General features: G+C 34.7%; 1 protein-coding gene across 3 annotated transcripts in view; it reads left to right on the top strand.

Annotated features, from left to right (window-relative positions):
• ROBO1 (roundabout guidance receptor 1) overlaps positions 1-22,553 on the top strand; it is a 649,014-nt gene that overhangs the window by 539,945 nt on the left and 86,516 nt on the right. For all 3 annotated transcript variants that reach the window (XM_072431970.1, XM_072431971.1, XM_072431972.1), the window contains one exon: positions 18,999-19,156. In XM_072431970.1, the coding sequence (XP_072288071.1) occupies positions 18,999-19,156 (158 nt within the window). The remainder of the gene's footprint in view (positions 1-18,998; positions 19,157-22,553) is intronic.

Raw genomic sequence — 22,553 nt, forward strand, 5'->3', positions numbered from 1 at the left:
AGGCCACCATAGTTGCTACCCACTCCTAGCACTCTACATTGATCCTCCTCAGCCATTGCAGGAGTTACATTGTCACTATTGCCCTTATGATCTTTTCATGGTGGTCCTGCATGTAGAACCAGGCTTTTGCTGTTTGGCATATGCACCGTGCAGTGTGCGTAAAAAAAAAAACAAAGCCAGGAAAAATGTTTTTTTTTATATTTATTTATTTATTTTAAACTCTACCTCCTGGTGGCTTTATGGGTTTAGTTCTGCTTTAAATGTAGTGTAGCAATATTAGCCGTTATTATTCTCTTATGACAGATTCCTTTTAAACAGTCTTGTAATAATGTTTATCTTAGCTCATACTTCTGGGTGCCTGTTCTGTAGGGAGCTGCTGGCTGTGCCAATACACAAACATTACTACTTAGATAACAAGAGTGCTCACCTATATAGCTTGTTCTTTTGTTTAAGTCCATGGAAATGGAAATATGTTCCTATTAAACCAAATTACTATTTTTTTTCAATTTTCCTTAACTGCTTTTAGTCCTTTTTTTCTGTAAATCAGCTATCATTCATGCAAATTTGATGAACTATCGTTTTTTGGGAGTTTAGTTTTGCTAAATTGTTGGAGCATTAAGCTTCCCGTTTCCCCCACAGTCTTATCTCCGAAATGTCAGTTTGTTCAATTTACTCCAGACATGCTTGTCATGTATTACAAACTAGGAAATAAGTTCAGGAAATGAATGGCTGTCTATAAACTACTGGCTGACGTTATTACATGGATTATTACACTGGAGAACTTGATTAGCAGACTGATAACTTCTCTTGAATGTTGATCCGTTGGCATGCTGTTTAAAATATGATGTAGTTTTTTCTTTCTGGGATTATATATTAAAAAATAAAGCACACTGACCACAATCTAATAAATGACAGATAATTCAAAAATACATTACTGTGCCTGATATATAACTTTAAAAAAGTTATATGATTATGTTTGTTAGACGTAAAAGTTACTAATAAACTTTACAAGGCAGTGGGTGTATAACTATATATCTGTACAGAAAATGAAATGCTTGTATAACTTTATTGTAAAATGTTTTTTTCATTAAGCTGATACTTTTTGTAAAAGTGGGCAGAAAATGGATTGTTGATGCTTTCCTTTAATATCCTTTTTGTGTATATGGTGGGTTGCACTTTATAGCTTTGTGAATAATGACTGGTAATAACAGTATTGTATCTTTACAAATTTCTATTTTTCCTCTTGTGGCATTCATCCCTTTAGCGCTAATATCAGCTAGTGGGGGGGGGGGCTTACTTTGTTATGTTCTGTTATCGGGAAATAATGAATATAGGTGGAAACAGTACAGTGGAATGTTATTTTATGTCCTATAAACTTGTATATGAGTGGTTTGGATAGTACATACAGACAAAGTGTATGGTAAATTAAACTGAACAGGTTAAGTAAAGCTGACATTTTGTTACCTTTAAAACTATGCTTGTTCACTTTGTTGGTTGACTTCTAATTGGAACAAATGTTTTTCATTTGGAGAATAGACAGCTGGGATGCCATGGAAACATATTAATTGAGTGAACACTCCTAATAATAATACATTGTTATGGAGACACGTCTTACAGAATTAACCGTCAGCAAAGACACAACTGCTAGAAATGAGGACTTGAGGAAATGAGGAGATAAATTGGTGGCATTAAAGATGCAATTGAAAACACTCATTTATTTTTGTTTCTTCACAGAAGACAGGAGGCAACTGCTTTATTGTGATGGTATGACTTATATTTTTTCAGGGATGTATTCACAGATAATTATATGTTGGGTAAACAGAAAGACTTCATACATTTTGACGGAGATAGATCTGGAGAAATTGTCCAGAAATATGTCTTGATGTAGACAACCTTATTAGTATCTGGTAATGTATTAGTATCTGGTAATTATATATTAATAATATTTATGTGTTTATTGGAGAGCCCAATTGATCATTAAATAGACAGACGCTGCTTCCTCCTTCAGAAAATTGCCACTTTGTCACCTGATTATTTACACTAAAAGGTCAAATAATTGTGGTCATCTGATTGGCACATCTCTGTCAGCTTGTGGCTCATCTAATTTTAAAATAAATGGCATTAATGTAGACATATTTGTGGCTGCAACAACCTCCACTCTTTCTGGACGGATTTTCATAGGATTTCAGAGTGTATCTGAGGGATATTTTCGAAAATCAGATACTGATGTTGGACCAGGAAACATGACCTCCAATGGTTTCAGTCCACCCCAAAGGCATTCAGTAAGTTTGAGGTCCAGGTAGGCCACTTCAAACTCATCAAACATCAAACCATGCCCTTGCAAATCTGGGTTTGTGCACAGGGCACAGTCATGTTGGCACAAAAACAGGCATTCTCAAACTGTTGCCAAAAGGTTGGAAGCACACATTTGTCTAAAATGTCTATGTGTGCAATTACATGGACAGGACCCTCACTGTAAAAACCTAAATGCAATGATTTGGAGGGATGCCCACATGTTCTAGTCTGTAAAGTATACATATAGATCTGTTTATTTGGCAGATTATCAGACTGTTTTGGAAACCTGCAACTGGTATATTCATTTTTTTGTTCCTATAGATTAGGCAAATCCTAATAAATATATTTTAAATCAATTCACTCACACTATTAATTACATTGCAACTCATGTCTTCATGTTTGTTAGCAGAACACATGTACAAGCAGTAATGTAGTTAGCATTTCCGTTGAACAGAACACCAGTTCATTTGAGGCAAACATCTTGTTAGCATGCATGCTTATTTTCCTTTTTTTTTCCTTGTGAATGTTCATCCTTTGTATGTGTAAAACTAATGGTATTCTCTCTACAAAAATGTTTATTCTATGACCTTGGAACAAAACTGATTTCAGTACCATGTATTTGCCTGCCATTATGTGACTGCGGGATACCCGCCACCACTAAATAAGACTTCCTTTAATGATTTTAGCTTGCTTTGCCATTCAAGAAAATTATATATCTTGTCAATTCTATCTTGATTACCTAGTTATTTTTGCACTGTTCAATTACAAGCACATATTCACAGCCTTTATGTTTTAGCATTATTTTTTATCAGGCTGCTAAGCAATTTCTTAATACACATTATGATTAGCAACCTTCAAAGTTTTGCAAAAACTGCCTCTGTTCCAGACAGATAAAATCTTGGTTATTTTGAGCATTCAGCAAATGGCATTGTAGGATTTTGTGATAATGGATGGATTTGGCAACCTGTAATTTAGAATTTCAAAATTTCTTTTTCAATCAATAGTAAGGGCACAATCTCACAAGCATGTTAACACAGATATAGGATTATGTAAGTGGTCTTGCATTAGGAATTGGTTAAATGTGAAGGTTCTAAAGGGAAATGTCAACAATAGGATCATGTTAGCGTCTGTCAGTTTTTTTTTTTTTTTCTGGGACCAAACTGAAAAGGATGAATCTGATAAATTGGTATTGGCAACAGGAATATTCTGTTTCTACCAGCTGTCTGAAAGCTTTCTTCTTAGGATCACTTCTGATGTGTGTATATTAGTGGGGCCATTTGAACACCAATGTCTCAGAGTAGAGAGCCTCAGAATAGGAAGCCAACCATTCATGGAAGAGAGTCCATAATTGTGCTTTGATTTTTGTAAATTCCAAATATGTCCAATAGTTGTTTCCAATTCTAAGCTACTAAGACATAGAGGATTGACCTCTACCCATAACCAATGAGATGGGACATATCTACTCTCCAACGAGATGGAACATATCTACCTTTCCTTGAGCAATGCTTCCGAATGTCAGTAGTTGCTTCAAACCCCACATTTGGCACACATTTGGTGCTTCTGATCTCTTATTCTTCTCTTTATAGGAGTAAAGGAATAGTCCCAACATTGACAATCTGAAAACACTTGCGAATTTAATGATGTGCTGGTATTGACTTCCAGATATGACTTATACCTTGCTTTTATTGAGCCATTTCATAGCAGTCCAATTCATGGTTGTTTCATACATCGGGGAGAGGCGTTTCTCATGGCCAGGGAAGTATATAGACACATGAGGTTTATTAAAATATAATGATAAATAGGATGAAAGTATCCATTGATAACTGCAGTTTACATCATTCCTTTACATTTTTAATGTTTATGTGAGATATATTTACATACTGAAGAACACAGTTTTTTATGTTATTTTAACTTGAATGTATATACTAGGAAAACCTCCTCTTATACTCTCCCCAGAAATAACTTGGTGTATGTGCATGTCATTGAACTATTGTGCCTTGTTTGTACCATAAGCATTGTGATCATCCATATTAAACATATTTTGTTGTGTGCTGTCTCAGCATACCCTAGTTATTGAGTTAGCGAGTCTGTTTTATATGCCCAAGGTTGCCTAAAGACCCCTCTTTGAGCTAAACACTAGAAAAGGTCTGAAAGATTTGTCTATATTAACCATAACAACCAATCAGCTTCTCTTTTAAGTTATTAACTAGGGAAAGCATATAAAGTTATTCTTTCATTGTTACTTATCATTCTGAATCTAAAAAAAGCTGCCTACCAGCAATTCTATATGTAACTGGATCAGTTGGCTCATGGAAAACAACCAACATGGAAAAAATCTAAACAGGAAAAGGGAGAAGAAATGTACATGATTACACCTTCTATGCTATTATCCAAGGATTTTTTTAGACCCTGCCCAGAACTCTGGGAACTGTTTATCAGGATGAGAACAGGAAGTAGGGTTGTCTAATTAGACCATTTTCTGGAAGGTGTATCAATGGTAACATTCTTGCTTGCCAGTTCTGCAAATGGCTTCAGGATGTGTATCTTCTCCTGACCCTTTCCCATATACCTTGACAATTGCCTTATTTGCAGTAATAATATGATTAGCTACATCCTGGTGTTAACGTGATGGTATTAGATGAATCTGTAAGCCATATCTTAGAGTAAACGGAGAAAGTCTTCACTGACAGTGATTCATATTTTCCAGCAATGATTTATTGCATTTCATGCACATTTTATAAAAGATGGAAAAGGTATCTTTGCTAAAATACTGTATGTACTTTTCTGCAGGCATCACCATTGGCAGTGAATTTAAAGGTTACATGATACAGTGACATTATCATATCATGAAAGGGGCTTTTTTAAGTGTGTGTATGAGATCAGGTACAGTAAAAGTTCTCTGTGAGCTTGTGTTCTTTGGTGCTCTATGCAGTTTTTAAAAAAAAATATATGTAATATATAATAGTAAAATTTAGTGCAACATTTGTGCATTCCTTTGAAAATCATAAGTTAGAAAGTTCAAAGGAATATTATAATGCAGCAAATTAATACTGCCTTGAGAATAGAAATTACTAGGAATATATATGTTGTCTGTTGCATATTTACACCTAAAATCTGAAATAGAAAATGATGTGTTTCAATTACAAGGAAGGTTTAGCATTATTACCCTAATAAAAAGTATAATTATCACAATCACTTTGTTGATAAAGCTGTAAATAAAAAAAACCCATCCCAATTTCTCTTCTACCAAATACATAATTATTGGGACCCCTTAATGTCAATGTGCAGCAGGTCTTTTAGGATAAGGAAAGAATTATTGTTTCCCTGCACATTTATTGCCTGTTGTAAATGTTTATGTTTTTCCCTATCATTTTTAGAAAAGATTTCTTATCACCAACATTTTTTACACAATCTCACAATATTCTAAGTCTAGGACCATTAAACACGTATGGCTAGGTAAGGGTTGCTGCATACATTCGTCCATCTTTTTCTTAACTAAAAATTATTAGCTTTTAGGAAGTTATCAGCTTTCTGGAAAAAATGGTTTATCTTCTATCATCCCATATTAAGAAATTGAATATTTTACTACTGAAGGCCGAACTGCAATTTTCCACCTTAGTGATCGTTCACCATGAGTGGAGATCAGATGGTGTTCTAGGCAGAAAAGAAATGTTTGTGAGAAGACTTTTTTCTATCCTTTGTTTATCGGTGTAATTTAGCGCACAAAGTTTGATTAGAAGGACTATAGGTGGGGAAAATTAAGTAAGTATTAGAAAACTTACCTACAATTTACCTTCACTTTCCGCAAGGCCAACTTTGACAGATGATCAATAAAAAAAATTCAAGTGGAATGTTAAAAACGAATTGCATTAAAATAAAAGAGCTTAAAACAAGTTAAGTAGGAACTATTTTGAAGCCAACTTCAAATTCTTCGTCCGAGCAGATGTGCATTGCAAATTCTCAAATATATCTTGAGACTTTGCTAAATGATGGTCTTTAGTTTTATTCAGAAATTATATTGTTGGGTAGAACATATAATCTTTTGTACTACAAAAATATTTTTAACTGAAAATGATTGGGTTTTTAAGAGGACAATGGCATGGGCTCATTCAAACATGAAAAATCAAAAAGTGCAAAATAAATAAAAGTAAACATTTTTGTAATCAGGTTTAGGGGCATACATTTACCATAAAACAAAATACATCAGAAACTGTAATTAATAGTTATTCAAAGAAAATTCTAGGCAACATACACAATTTCCATGAATGTTTCATCCCTGACCCTGGACCACTAGTCCTTCCCCTTCCCTATTTGTAGACTTTGACCCTTTCTTTTTTACTAAGCAATCTTACAGCTCTGGTATTTGCTATACCAGCTATCGCCAACCTTTCGGACCTCACCTACCACTAAATTCATCATTTTAAATCCAGTGGACCATTAATATGAATACTTAAAATACATTTGTAAAATAATGATCTTCGTATTGGTGCCTGACAAGGACTGTGGAGGCTCTGATTCATTGATCAGCTCACAGTTAAGTGAAGTATTACTATTGTTACTATTATCATTAGTTGCATTACCTTTGGTATTACTAAAGAAATCCAAAATATTTGTTTGCTTTTTCTCACTCATTATGGGTTTATTTCATTTGAATCTAAGACCAAACAAGAAATGATGGATATCAACGTCAAACTATTTGATGCCTTTAAATATACCAGTTAAAAAAAAATACACAGTTAAGGTCATACTTACCTATTTGACCATCTGAGAAATAAATAAAATAAAGCAATTGGATGAGAATCAGTATTGGTGGAGCGGGGTGACTGTTGTAATGGTGGAAACAATACTGAAGCGTACGGCTCGACAACGGTTGCCTGATACAACTTAAGACTATACTGACGTCACGCTGCGCCTCCTTTGTTTTTCCATCTTTAGTACAGTTCATGAATTAAGTGAAATATAAAGATGAAAACTGTCATTTAGAATATAAGAATTTATAAGAATTATATTTTTGTTTTATTTATAATATAACATAAAAATTGCAAATAATGTACCAATTTTTCTGTGGACTACCAAAATTTTTTGGCGACCACTGTACTATACTATTATTTGAATCTTTTTTTTTTGAGAAAGGTATTTTCAATTTTCTCTTACAAGTTAAACCTAGAACACTTTCCCTGTAATGTGTCATGCTACTTTGTAATCACAGTGAGTTGCCATGCAGTTTGTTCAGACTGGACTTATTTTTATGTGTTATCTGCACTTACCTATTAGGTGAATAATCTTTTATGAACCAATATAAAATGCAGCAATGAAGTAAACAATATAATAACCGACAACAACATAATTCCAGCTTTCATCAGTTTAGAACGTTCAAAACTTGGGCGTTGATTGGTTTATGGGGAATATTGTGGTTCCCACATTGCTATTTGTGTCATTAAAAAGTCTGGTAATCACTTGCTGGATTGTGCATGTTTTTTTTGTGTTTAAATGTTTGTTCTGATCTGGTTTTAATATTATAGCACACTTACTGGGAGTAGCGTAATTACTGTAAGTAGGTTAGGTTCTCAATCTGAGAACAACCAAGGTCAATGTAGAGATGCACATTTCAAAGGAAAACTTAAATTCTCCTAGCACCCAATTACTTGCTAGTAAAAAGCACAATAAAAAGCTCCTATAGAAGAGTTCTTTGTGGCAGTTGTTCAATGTATATACAAGCCATCATTGTGTTTAAAAGAATCTGTAATATGTTAAAAGCAAGCTAATCTGTTTTCATTGGTATTCATTTTGTGCTTTTAATGCTTTCACTTGCAAATATTTTAAAGCATTTGTTCATAATTTAGTTGCTGTGTCATATTTTTTTTACTTATTACATGTAGAGATGTGAAGTTGAGCCCTCTAGTGGCCAACTAGTGTCATCCTTGCAGTTACAAGATTTACCAAACAATTAGAATATGTTCTCTCTCTTGCAAAAGCACCTTTACATAGATCAGTAAATGTGATTAAAATCTAGTTTGCACAGAATTCCTCATAACATGCAAAAAATAAAAACAAGAACATAACTAAGCAAAGTAAAAATTTGCTTGCACATGAAACAGCCTATAATTATGTAAATCAACCCTATTGTTTTGGTGATGTCCTTTCAGCTCTCCTAAACCAGTTCTTGTAGCAAAAAAAGATACTTTAAATAAAACTCAAAGGAAATGTTACAGTAAAGCAAAAACTTAAATGTGTCAAATGGTAGCTAAATTGCACCTAAGAAATGTGTCTGAATATGAGAAATCTGTTGGTGAAATTTCCATGTAAAATATATGATTTACTCTTCTTATCTCTCATACAGGCAAAAAATTAGCAAAATATAAGGTAACAGCTTGTTTTTTCAAAGATCAGGTATATATTGGCCATGATGAAAAATAGAAGACCTTATAATACTTTGTTGTTTGAGTGAATATTCTTCTGTGACATTTTGTTGCTCCGTTGTCAACCCAGAGGCTTGACCAACATCAAGTTATTAATACCCAGCGATCTGGATGGTATCTCTCCATAGCAGACAGTATTTCAGGTTGGGTTGTAGGGTTTTGACCCAGTGAGTAAATAAAAAATAAAAGCCAAGAAGGGAGTGGGCAGCGAGTAAGCCAGTAGACGTAGCAAAATAAACTGTTCTCCTTTGAGAGATAAAAACTGCAAAAAACTATGTTTACTTGCCTAAATAATAATGTTTTTATTTTTCCCACTTATAGTTTTTTTTTTAACATTTTATTAAAATGTTTTACTTTGAGCAATAAAATCAATTATAAATTACGGAGTTAAATAAAAATTTGAACAAGATTCCAAATCATCATACACTTACTGTTAACCTTCAACATTGAGTCGGTTAAAGTGGATAGTGTTCCATTATCTGGGGATTTGCATTTAGTTGGACACATTTAATAAGCAGTAACGCATCTAGTACACACAGATGCTAGAGACATTGAGTGCCATCTGTTTTAATACCTTTAACAAGACTACTATAAAATGCATTGAGAAAGGCAGCAGGATATGATCTATTTGGCTTGTGCAGTTTATAAGTATTTCTTCTTCATGTAGAATGACTATAGTTATCGCCTGTTAAGCTGGCGTGTAGTTTTACAGGAAATGTTGCATAGTGAAAAGTAATGTTTTTTTAATATCCTTCTATGTTTTTTGCATACATGTGGAACATTTTCTGAAAATATTTTGTAGCACTTTTGGAACATATCAATCTCCTTTTCACAATGGTATGAATGTTGGGACCAAGCTCAATGGCCATTAATGTATCCTATTTTCATTAGGTCATGACTCTCTGCAGTACTACCTTACCCATAAAAGTGGGAAGCGTATTAAAAAATAATAATGAAATAAAGCCATAAGGCTAGCTATTGGAACTAAAGCCTAAGTTTTCCTTCAGCTATCATTATTTGACAGTCTTCCTTCCTATGTTAATTGTCCCCGATTGATACTATACCTGGTTAGTGAATCAGAATGCATTTTTAACTTCTGTTTAAATACATAACAGTATTTAAGTCCTCCTATTTGTTGGCTACTTCATTAAATTCAGATATTAAAAATAATGTTTATCTTTGGATTTGCATTGAGTTGTTGCATTGGTTTTATTATTGTGAATTTAACGGCAACTACAGCTAAGTCAAAATACACAGATGAGGTTCACTTTAACCACCTTGCCGTTAAGCCCGACCTTCGTTCGCCATGGCTTCAAGCTTTGTTTATGTAGTCATGTTTAAGCTGATTTTTGTGTTTTTCCTTTAATTTTATTAAAAGTAATTTTTTTTTTTAAATGATTGTTGTGTTTCAAACATTTTTTATATTAATAATATCTACTAGAACACCTGTTCGGACATATTTCTGTAAGTTACAGGTCTACAATTTAAAAATAAATTTCATGAAAAACGATGGATCACTTTTGGTACAGAAATCTAGACCTCAGTGTAACGCTCAGAAGGTTAAAAACTCAATGAAAAAATTTTGGTCTTTGTTCAGACATACAGCAAATCAGTGAAAGTGGAAATGTCACTGAGAAATTTTCCATATTCAGTTTGGGAAACAATACCCTTGAACTTGAAATGATTCTATAAAACGAATTCCTCAGCAATGATGCTGACTGAATTGATAGGTAATGGAGGGCACAACCCAAATTAATTTATATTCTCTCTCTGGCATGATACATGTGTCCATCATGTTGCAATATTTTTATTGTACAGCAGTGTTTCTCCACCTTTTTATTATGAAGGAACCCTTGAAATACCTTTCAGGTCTTGGGGAACCTCTACTATGATTACAATACCCATAGCTCATTGTATTTAACCGACAGATGGTGCTAATCCAACATCCATATGTATAAATTAATTGGGTCGCTCCCCTAGATAACATATGTAAGTTGAAAAGAAAGACAAGAAATGGCTAGGGTTTTGGTGTGGCAAAAGGTTAATATATTGTGGAAAACAAAATTATACAATATAACAAAATTATAAAAAGTATAAAAGTAACAGCTTAAGCGACATGTAGACATAGCATTTGATTCAGTCTCTCCCATATAGATAAACATGGGAAGATCGACCGGTATACTAGGCAGTGAAATCAAGAATTAAGAGAAACGTCTTGTGTCCAGATGCTTTTCGCCAATAGGCTTCTTCAGGGGATGGACTGAGACCATTTATTAGATTGGTGTCTCAAAGGTTTATCTTGGATTAAGAATGGAAGGTTGTCATAATAACATAAGGCCCCAAATTATCAGCTAAAGATTGCCCAAAGGATTGAATGAAATGCTATGTCTACATCATGGCTAACCTGTTATTTATAATTTTGTTTTCTACAATATATTAACCTTTTGCAGCACCAAAACCCTAGCCATCTCTTGTCTTTCTTTTCAACCTACATAGCTTATGGTACATTAACATGGTGCTCAGTGGGAGGAAAGTCACCCTTACAAATATCCAAAAACGTTCTTGGTATCACTTAAACTGACCTGCTCACTGCTCAATACCCCCTATCAACCTCTGGAGGAGCCCTACTTGGGAAACACTGCTCTAGTATATAGGAAGGTCCAAATATGCATTAGCCAATATTTCCAGGTCTAAGTGAACAGTTTAATGTAATTAGTAAAAATGTATTTATTTATTTATTTATTTATTTTATTCAAAACTACTATGGTACTGAGTTATAAATCTGTTACCAATACACATACATTCTTCCTTATTATTATGTAACATTGCAGTAGTTGACTTGAAGTTTTATTGTCTTGATTAGGATGCATGAAGCATTTTACATGAGTCACTAAAATGAGGTAGCTTAAAATATAAAAATAGAAGTAATTTTCTGTAAAAAGCAGGGAGAAAAGCTTTCCATTCAGGGGTGTATTATAATGTTAAGAGTCTTGATTATGTTGTGTACCGAATAAGTTCTCCTTTCTGTTAGGCCCACCGCTTGCAGCTAATCTCTTCAAATAGTCTTTTATATTCCATTTCTTACATATGCATGTTATGGCTCGGGCGCATTATTTCTACCACAAAATGTCCCACATGTTTATCAACAGGAAGTCACAAGATGGCTGGAAATGAAACCAGCAATGTGTTTCAAACCTTCAGACCTACTCTGTTTTGACAGTGATGTAGTTTTGGAGTTATTGATTTTGTCAGAAGCTGAAAAGTGCGATGATAATTACTATTGGACAGTGAAACAAATCCCTTTTGTTGCTCCTAAGCACGTTGACACTACATATCTGTGGTAAAAAATGAAGTCTTTAGGACCAGTCCAAAATGCCTTCACTGTATGTCACTCCCCCATCTGTACATTGTTACCACTAATTAATGATTTCAGTAGGAGACAGGCTGTGAGCAGTAATCATATGCACCACTCCAGTCTAATCAAGACATATAGGCCACAGAAGGTCTTGTGAGGAACCAAGTAAACCGGCGGTTACCATGACAATATGAGATTTCAAAGCAAATGTTAGGCCTGAAATCTGTCTTGACTAGAAGAAAAAATTAACTCATTTACATTTTACTTTTTTATGGAACATTTGGGACTGTAGGAATGTTAATATGGGGATCAATCAATTGTAGGTACCATTTTTTGGGGTAAAATGTAAAAGCAGACATCTCATGGGTTCCAATAGCCTACAGGTAATGTAGCAAAGGATGTACTGAAAATAAAAACTATTTTGTTGATGCTGTGTTAGACTGCTATATGTGTTATTTTTTTGTGCCTTTAGTTACGCTTTAATCTGTGTTGAGGTAAAACAAAACAGTGCTGAGATGTATAGTTGTAGCGTCAGATCTGTATGGGGCACCAGGCTCCAGGGATGCCAATGGTGAAGCTAAGAAAAAAATAATGAGCAATGCCAGCTCTTAGATTGTTTCATGAATTATAATCAGATGATCATATATCATACCTATGTTCACTCTCAGTACCTGGAAGCTTCCCATAATATCTGCCATTTTTATCTGCAAAAACTAAACCACTGAAAAAAATAAATCCTTATTTTATATTTCACAAACCCATGTCAGATGCAAAACACAACTGACCCTTCTGGATGTTCCATTTTAATTGTTCAGAGGGTAAGGCTAGGTACACACGTGCAATAATTACTGTTTGAAAGCGAACGATCAACGATTATTCCCGACTATTTTGAATGACCGTATTGTGCACAATTCTGTACATGCTGTAACGATTGTTCAAATATAATCCACCAATAATGTACACACTAGGTACGATCACTTGAACAATGCAGGAAGTGACATGTACAGGGGAAAGTGTATCACAGAACAATCCACGATCACTGAACGATCAGACACACAATAGATTACGAACGATCGTCACCCAATCAGATCCGCCGGGACAGTCATTCATTTCCAGCGAGGTTCCTCGTTCGTCGGCGTTGTTGACCAGTCAATGAGCACTTTTTTTGTTAACAATTATCAAACGATCTGTCGTGGATCGTTCGTTTCCAGCGACAATTATTACACGTGTGTACACAGCCAAACAAACAGGTAGGGGCCACAGTTCAAATAATCTACCTCTGTACAGTTGGCCTTCCAGAGGGCTATCAATTATCTTTACAATGCAAGCATCTCATCCCCCCAGGGTTCTATGCAAAGGTTTACTTTATTGTATGATTGTTTCTGGAAGGTGGAATGAAGTATGTTATCTTTCTGCTCACAATGTTTAGGAATCTTTAACATAGTAGTATGGAAGGTGATGGTGGTAGTTAGATTCCTTCTTGGTTTTCTTATATCCAATCTCCCTATTTAGGTCAGGATTTGTAGAAATATGTAAAACAAAAAAAGGTTAAACTATACAATCAGATATAATGTAGCTGTGTTTATTTGCTGGATAAAAAAACATTCTTTAGTTATATTTCTCCTGAAATACAGGAATCTTTGGTTTTATTGATCGGGGAAAAACATCCACAATTGTTTGTTATAGAAACAGAAACCATGTAAATCTAAACATATATGAAATATATATTTATAAGGGTTTTACTACCTCTGACTACTCAATATATTTGTACAACTTTATATTTTTATTCATGTGTATACCTGCTTCTTCTCCTTAACGCCTACTAACAAAACTGGAAAAAAATTGTTAGTTTTCATAATGTAACAAGAGCCTAGTTTACAATGACTGCATAAACCTAACTGTGAGTACAACAAGGCACATGGGCTAGCACACTAATCTCTAACTGAGGAGGCGTACAACTATTCTACAATTAGACCATGCACTATTTAAGGAAAGTTAGAAAAAAAAAAACTATTAGGGTACTTTACCAGTTTATTTGCCCAAAGAGAAAATTTTTCTACCCAAATGCTTGTTGCATTTGATAGTCATTCATCTTTTGAAGAAAATTATTTTTATTGAAAGTCAATGTATGCTTTGTCGATGCTAGGACGATGGCCTCTGCATCTGCCTAAAATTTTTCCCCTACCCTTACATTTGACCATAGGAGAAAAATAACATACTTGGCACTTTTAGTGTTAGATAGCATGTGACACACTGCCCTTCTTTCTATGGAACAGTGCTGGTACCTGGAAAAAGGTACTAAGAACTGTTGGAATTGCTTAGAAAAATTTAGTAGAAGTTAAAAAGCCAATGGGTCAGACAACCAGCATTTTCTGACGCAAGTCAGCATCCAAAAACTCCTAAGGGAAATCAGTTCTCTATTCCCACAACGTCCTTAGTCACATTGGCTTTACAAAAAGGTACATTGGGAGGTGGTACAGCACAAAGTCATGTGACATCACGCGTTAGTCCTGATCAGCCCCAGAAGTCCTGTGAAAACCTTACTGAACCTGATACAATGCAGTTAACATTACACAACTCATTAAACTGAGTGGACTTTGCATGTTATCTGGATTATATTAGCAGTTTCTTTAATTAGTTAGTAGAGCGTTTCTGAAATAATACTTGTATCTAAATATTTCTGAATGTTGGGTAGACTCAGAGAAAAAAAGGCACAAAAGAAAAAGGAATGCTAAAATATTTAAAGAAAAATCTAAATATTTCTGAATGTTGGGTAGACTCAGAGAAAAAAAGGCACAAAAGAAAAAGGCATGCTAAAATATGTAAAGAAAAAAAATCTGGCTTTCGTCAGTGCTCTGAACTGACTTAACCGCATCCGCGAGTTTCCTTTTGTCTCAGTAGTCTTCTTTCTATCGGGCTACCATTATAAATGTGTTTGCTTGCTGCATGTCAAACAAGTTTAATAATATGAATCAAGAAAGGCAGTATGCTTCCTGGCAGGAGCAAAGTCTGTACAGATAATTGAATACATTTGTTTCTGGTTAGGAGTGTGTGTCTCCAAGGCAAATTGGCATTTTCCTTTGTAAGACAACAGACAGTCATTAAGTGAGTTTTGATTCCATATGTAGATAGATAGCTATTTTATTTTTGTAATACCAAGTTAGGATTATGAAATCCATTTTTCTCTTTTTAATGTGACATTTCATGGTATGTTGCTTGCAGCCCTGTAATAATATGCACCCGTCACTCCCGTGGTGTACTCTGTACTCTGTTTAAACCTAAAATTGAAACGTTTCACCCAGATGTTCCAAACCTCATTTTCCTTTATTCTTCAATTACTGAATATCTTAAGCAAAAATAAAAACTGGGCAAAGGGTTCTGTCGCCACATCCTTTAAATAAAAAATCAACAAGTTTTGCTAAATATCATTTTTTTTAATAGAAGTATGATTAACTGGGCAAACAGAAAGCGCCCACAGGCATATTCACAAATATTCACAAAAAGGTTATAGTATGCAAGTGCCCTGACAAAACTGAAGATTTTTGTAGGTAAAAGATTTCAAATATGTATGTGATTTCCCATCCAGTAATACAATATTATTATATTAATATACATATTTTATTTGTAAATATATATATATATATATATACAAATTTAAAACTCTGCCACACTGCACCATTGGTTGTTTCTAATCCTGTGCCTTCAAAAATTCTTCTATAAATACTCCAGCTACAACAACTTTGCTGCATCCTGCCGCAGTTACCTGCATCTGTATGATCTCAAAATTATTCAGAGAGGACTTTGTGTAAGGATGGACTGTTGACATGACAATACGGCACTTAGATTGAGGTACAGTAATATTTAATAAAAGGAAAACTTTATTAAGGAGAACAGAAGGAACTGGCCTATCATTGGGGAACCACCTGACAGGGGACATATACAGAAGACATAAAAACAATGAAAAAACATTTTGGGTTTTGCTTTGTTATGTTATTTTATGGGTTCCCTATGGCTGGCCATGAATGTGCCCATCCTTCCCTCCTTTCTGCAGTTGTGTACTTTATCCTTGAACAAGTATTTATAGATTAAATGGACTTTAAATTGACTGTTTCCAACATAGAAAAGGGTAGTGACATTTTTTTTAAACATGGAAAATCTCTGGGACACAGATGTGCTGCTTCTAATCAGATGAGTGCAGTGGCAGGGAGCTAATATGACCAAGCATTGGCAGAGGTTTCCCTGCCTATGATACCCGGGGAAGCATCTACTTGTCTTGTACATGCTAAGAAAGGCTACACACTGGTTCTGATTTTTTAACATACTAAATGTGCTTGATCATAAGAACCATGTGAAGCCCATAAATAGTAGGACATTTTACATATACGCAAGTTGCAAGATGCAAAAAAAAATTGCATTGGGGTCATGTGATATGCACAGGGCTTACGACAGGTGCAGATATTGCTTTGAAAAGTTGTAATGGAAGAAATAAGGATCACATTTAAAATTTATTAAAATTATTTTACATAAATGTGTTTTTTTTTTCTATGTCTAATACCTGTAATTAGGAATATATCAACTTGTCTCACGGTGGCCTTTTGGGACTGTTAAGCAATGAAAACTGCAAAATGTTTTTTAATGTCCAACCTATTTCAGTGTTGTTCCAGGATTCCAGAGAGCAAATGGTATGTGCCATATCAATGGCATGACTTGTGAAAAAAAAATCAGGAGTGATCGCACACATTGCTAAATTTGCTCAGATGGAAGGTTGTATATTTATTTAACACTGAATAGTGGCACACGAGAGCCAGTCCAACACCTGTGTTTACATTAGTCATCATGCCGATCAAATAACATAATTAAATGTAGCTTTTAATCCTACACACAGAATATTTTCAACTGCTCAGTGCATATAAAAAATAAAAAAAATCATAAATACACTGGTCTTGAAGGACATGTCAAATTTTATTAAATTTAGTGCCATTTGCAGAAGATAGCCTGGTGCATATAGGTGTTCCAAGTGGGAATGGGGTGCTGGCATCTACCCAGTACTCACAAAAGTACTATTATGTTATTATTAACACTGCTGTCTTCTATACAAGAACACAACAAAAACACTGACCAGTAACAAGATATTCACCAGTAACAAGCATACAGATTAGGAAAAGAAAAGTCAGAATTTTGGATCGCCATGTGTGTTTCAAGCATCTGATAAAATATTGAATTAGTGTGACATACAGGCCAGTTGCATTTTCAGCAGTGGCCTCATCCATATACTCCTCATACATCAGCATTCCCCTACAACACTAAGGTGGGGGTGACAACACAGGACTCACAGTGACAACCTGGGAAAAATAGGAATCCCAAATTCCAGTCGAAGAAGCTTCAGCACAGCAATGGGCACCTTTATGTATGAGCCACTTGAGAATAAGCTCCCAAGGTTCCCTACATATTTGCCCAAATATTCACCATTATTGGTTGTTTTATTGGTTGTTCAGGAAGCAGTTAGATTGATCAACCTCCCCACTTAATTACTGAATGAGATAGTAAATGTAGTTGTATGGTGACTGTGTTTACTCATGTATAAAGTCATCTTGTGACTTTTCTGCTTGGAGATTTTTCATGGCAATCCTGCACCTAACAATGGGCATTTATCTTATTGGCACTCATTGTTTGATTTGCAACCAATAAAGTACCCAGATATCACTAATAGGATTTTTGCATTGTTGAAAAACATCAGATTGCTTTGTAATAAATGCCCTTGTTTCAAAGATGAACTTTTTTTTTGGTTCCCTGCAATATTGATCACAACGGTTAAAGTTAATGACAAGTAATGATTTTCAATTAAATATTCCAAGTTCACTATCTCTTCACTAAAGCTCATTTTTTCCCTGATTTTCACTGTATTAGCAGTTAATTAATGAATGGCTAAATGCAAATTGTCAGCAATCTGCAAGAATGAAATATGAGGCAAAATAGAACATATTTGGCAGCGCCAGTTGGCTTCCTCCCTCTCACTGTGATATATCATGATGTACATGCATGGAATAATTTAATCAGAATTTTAATTAACAGTTCTCGTAAATTACTTTCTCTGCATTGCTTCAAGGTGATTTTGTATACAAGCTAGCTTTCTGCTTGTCCTCTCTTACCAGTTGTGAATTTGGTTAGATGGAAACCAGAATGGCATCCTCTTCTGATCATAGCAGCCATTCACAAAGACTGGATTTGGCCAACTCACTGTCTTTATTTTTTTTTTATTAAAAAAGCTGATATTTTTTTTTATTAAAAAGCTGATAGGTTTATTAATGGAAATATTATGGTGTTTTCTTTTAAATATATACAGATCAGTCTTATCCCATTCATTTGGTTCTCATACCTAAAATGAGTATGGTTAAGAACCACTGCTATCGATATACTTTTATATCAACTATGTAATTGGAACACCCATTTCTCAGACACCTCTGTAGTAGCCCATCATCAACAGTTCTTGAAATGCCCATGTGCTCATACTTTTGAATATTTTCTTTTCCTTCTCTTCCCTATACCAGTAACACAAATCAACAAGCCAGTTAAAAGTATGTTTGGAATAGACTACGAGATGTAGACAAATTTTTCCCAAGATTTCAACTGCAAATGTTAGCTTGTGTTATATTAGGGTTGTCATAACTGACCACAACTGTGGGTTCCACATAAAATTTGTCTTTTATCTCACCGACATGCCAATTTTTGTTCCAGGATTGAACTACTAAATTAAAAACACATATACATGGCAGTTATCTCAAAAACCGTAATTGCTTTGCTAGAAGAATATTACAGTATTATGTATTACATTATTTACATTATTGTACATATTATGTACAATAATATGTAATATGTAATAATGTACATATTACATTATTATGCTAATATACATTTTTTTTCCTCTACAGTTTTGAGAGATGATTTCAGACAAAATCCTTCAGATGTGATGGTAGCAGTGGGAGAACCAGCCGTCATGGAATGTCAGCCTCCTCGAGGTCATCCTGAGCCAACAATATCATGGAGAAAGGACGGGGCGCCAATTAATGACAAAGATGAAAGAATAACAGTAAGAAATACAGCATGTGTGCTTAGGTTTTATTGTCTGTTTTTTTAGAAGGGTTTACTGTAATGCCTTCCATGTCATATATACCAAATTATCCAGACCTCTGCTAGATGAATCCCAGTGCGGTACATACTCCTTGTGTGAGTTCATGCCTCTACCTTGGTGCTTGGGGTTTGTAAAGTGATGTAAGCTGGGATAGGTACACATTCAGTGAACTTATAGGAGCAGGCTAGTCCCAGAATTCCATCATACCACTGAATTTTTTTTTGGCTAAGGCATTAAATTTAAAGTTACCCTGTCCCTAACTTGAAAGGTAAAAACAAAGAAGAATCAATGATTTTGCTTACTTTGTATTGATTTCCCTTTTCATAAAATAGAAAGAATGGCTATTCAAAATAAAATCAGGCATAGCTCCCTCCCTCCATGCATGGTTTAGCTTATGTTTTCTTCCAGGAATTTGTATTTTTCCCTGTGCTGGTCTAGCTTTTCCTTCCCCTCTTCATCTGCATACCTTTTATGTAGCAACCGAAGGAGGAGTAAAGGGGAATACTATAGTGTCACTTTATTTTCAGAATGACTATGCTATAGTGTATTTCACTTTTTATTTTATTGGTCTGTTCGGTAGCAGAGGGAATGGTAAATACCCCAAAATATGTGGAATCCATTTGTTGGTCATCATTTTATGATGTTTGTTGAATGTTAACCATAAAAAATACATATATGTAAAAGGGGATATTTGTAGGTAAGCACAGCATTTATGGTAAAATTCTTCTCTTATGCTTCATATAAAAAATAAACAATTTTCCAAGGCTGGAAGTGATGCAATTAAATTGGAAAATGTGTAAGTGTGCTGATTTGTTGATAAGTATTTTTGATTATACTGAAACAGTGCTTCAAGATGTTGATCCATATGCTTTGGAAATTGCAGATTCTAATACTGTGCTTTTTTTCTCGTACCATCTGTCTTGGAATTACGAACAGCATTACTTCATTTTGCTGATAAGGGACAAGGCACCGATTTGGAGTTTCTCAATCATTTTAATTACAATATGTGCAGCTTGGGGAATCCTGCGACTTTCACTGCTATATATATCACATTTGAGCAGAGCACTGATTTATAAATGCATAACTAAATATAGATTCTTACTTATTTCCCCACACAACAGTACAGGGAAGACAGACACCAAAAAGAGTTGTGGTGCTTGGAGTAATAATCTGCATTTTAATTGTCCCCCTATGCAGGAAAGCTAAAATTGCTACCCTTGCAATGCTAAACTAGTAAATGTTGACATTATGCTGATCAATTCTAATTGAAAAAAGTAGGTTACAGTGAATGCTTAAACTAGATCATGGGTACCTTACAGGATTCTACAATCCAGAAACATTTTTTATATCCTGATTTTTACACATTGAGGAACATCTTCATATTACATATATAGTTCAGTGGAGCTCTTACCTATAGTCATGTCTAAAATAGGTGTATTCAGTGGAAATTGTTGGCTTTTTCCTCATATTCAACCTTCAACCATGCAAAAAATTCATTAATTTAAACCATGCCTTCAGTAATGGTGATAGACCTATATAAAAACCCAATGCGTTTAACAAAAATGACCATGATGGTCAACATGGTGAAGTTGGTGGTAGAAGCACCACCTAGGCTACATTCATGTTGTAAATTGTAAAGTTTCCCTACAATACAGAAACTAATACATGTAAATCTGACATGTTCTTATATGTTTGCTGCATATCAGCATATTATGAAAGGTGCATCATGCTGCATTTAAGGATATGTTGTAAATAATTGCAGATTCAGACATCATGACATGTTAGCACTTTGCACTGTGCTTGAACCATAAAAACAATATGAGCACATGAAATAGAAAAAGCACCACCATGGCAAAGTTTTTAAAAAGCCTAATATGGCCATGAAGATGAAGTTTGTGATAATTTTTTTTAGATATCACTATAGGTCAGAAAGAAATTATAAAGTATAAAAAATCCTTTGAAAGGTATGAAAATAAACATGCCCAACCTTCGTATTCTCTAATGTGGTTTAGTGCCTCTGCAGTAATTAGGTTAAAAAATGTTTTTTTCCCACCTGCTAGAACAAAGGCACAACCCAGATCAAAGACAAATATGCTAGGCACAACACCTGTAATGTTGGAAGAATGTAAATGCAGCTTATTGTGCTGGTAAAAATCTGATTAAACTCCTTCAAATAATTAGCTTCCAACTTTTGTTTTTACTAGACTCCTGCATTATTCTATAATCTTGTTTGACACCATGGGACATATTAACTAAGTGATAAGACTCCAGACAGTAATCATCAGCTAGGAAGGGTTAAATAAATAGGGACACCAGATAACAGCCAGTTAATAAACTGGAAAGTCCCTTAGTGGCAGAACAAGTGTAGACAGTGCATTGTGGGAAAGATTTATGCTTTGTTGAACTAAAGCTTGCAAAACACACATTCTTCTACTGTGAGGTTCAATATCTGCTTTCACAATTTCACTTCTTTGGAAACCTTGTGTGATGTCTGAAGTTCTATTAAAATTTTACTAAAGATGTATTCCTTGGTTTCAGGTGGTCACTGGCAAAGCTAAACTAAATAGTGGATTATAAAATCTCTGGGGACTGTAATAACGAGTTATCGTAACCAGGATTACCGCTTGTGACCAACAGTCAGATGATGCCATTGTGTTTCCCTGATGGTAACCACATAATTGGGGAAATCACTGAGCGAGACATCTTCATTATCACACGTTTCCATTTTCTATAGTTCAAAACATTTTTCAACTTGTGCTTGTTACTGTTTCCCCTGGTCACCCATGTTTAGAACAGTGTAGAATATAAAGTATATTCATTTACTTGACTTGGTACTACATTTCTTCCCTAGAGGCCATAGACTTCTCTCTTGTCACTCTCTGTTGCCATTTGCGACGTCACTACAAATGCTGGGGTGTTGAGGAGATTGAAGCTTCATCTGTAGCTGCTGGTGAAAACCTGTGAATTCTGGAACATTATTCACTGGGCAGACTGTATTTCCCAAAATACCAAAATGTCTATTGCCTTACCAGTAATTTTATATTAATGGTTGTTCATTTGAAGAAATGGTTGTGGCAAACTTTTCATTTTAGTTCTATGACCTATCGTGTGCGTCTAAAAATGGAGATTTTTCTGTTCAGCAGCTGTGAAAGGTTTCAGCAAATACACCATAAATGTGTATTACAGAATGTAAGCGGTTATGGGTCCATTTGGCTGTGATAAATCTTTGCTTAGTAAATATGAAGGCTGCCATTGCTGAAAATGCTAGTTCCCTGGTTGGTCTAATATATCTTAGGACATTTGACTTATCTGGTACATATTTACTATTCTAGGTACTTATTCTAGGTCAGTAACT

Source organism: Pyxicephalus adspersus, chromosome 1 (genome assembly GCF_032062135.1).
Source record: "Pyxicephalus adspersus chromosome 1, UCB_Pads_2.0, whole genome shotgun sequence".
NCBI lineage: Eukaryota > Metazoa > Chordata > Amphibia > Anura > Pyxicephalidae > Pyxicephalus > Pyxicephalus adspersus.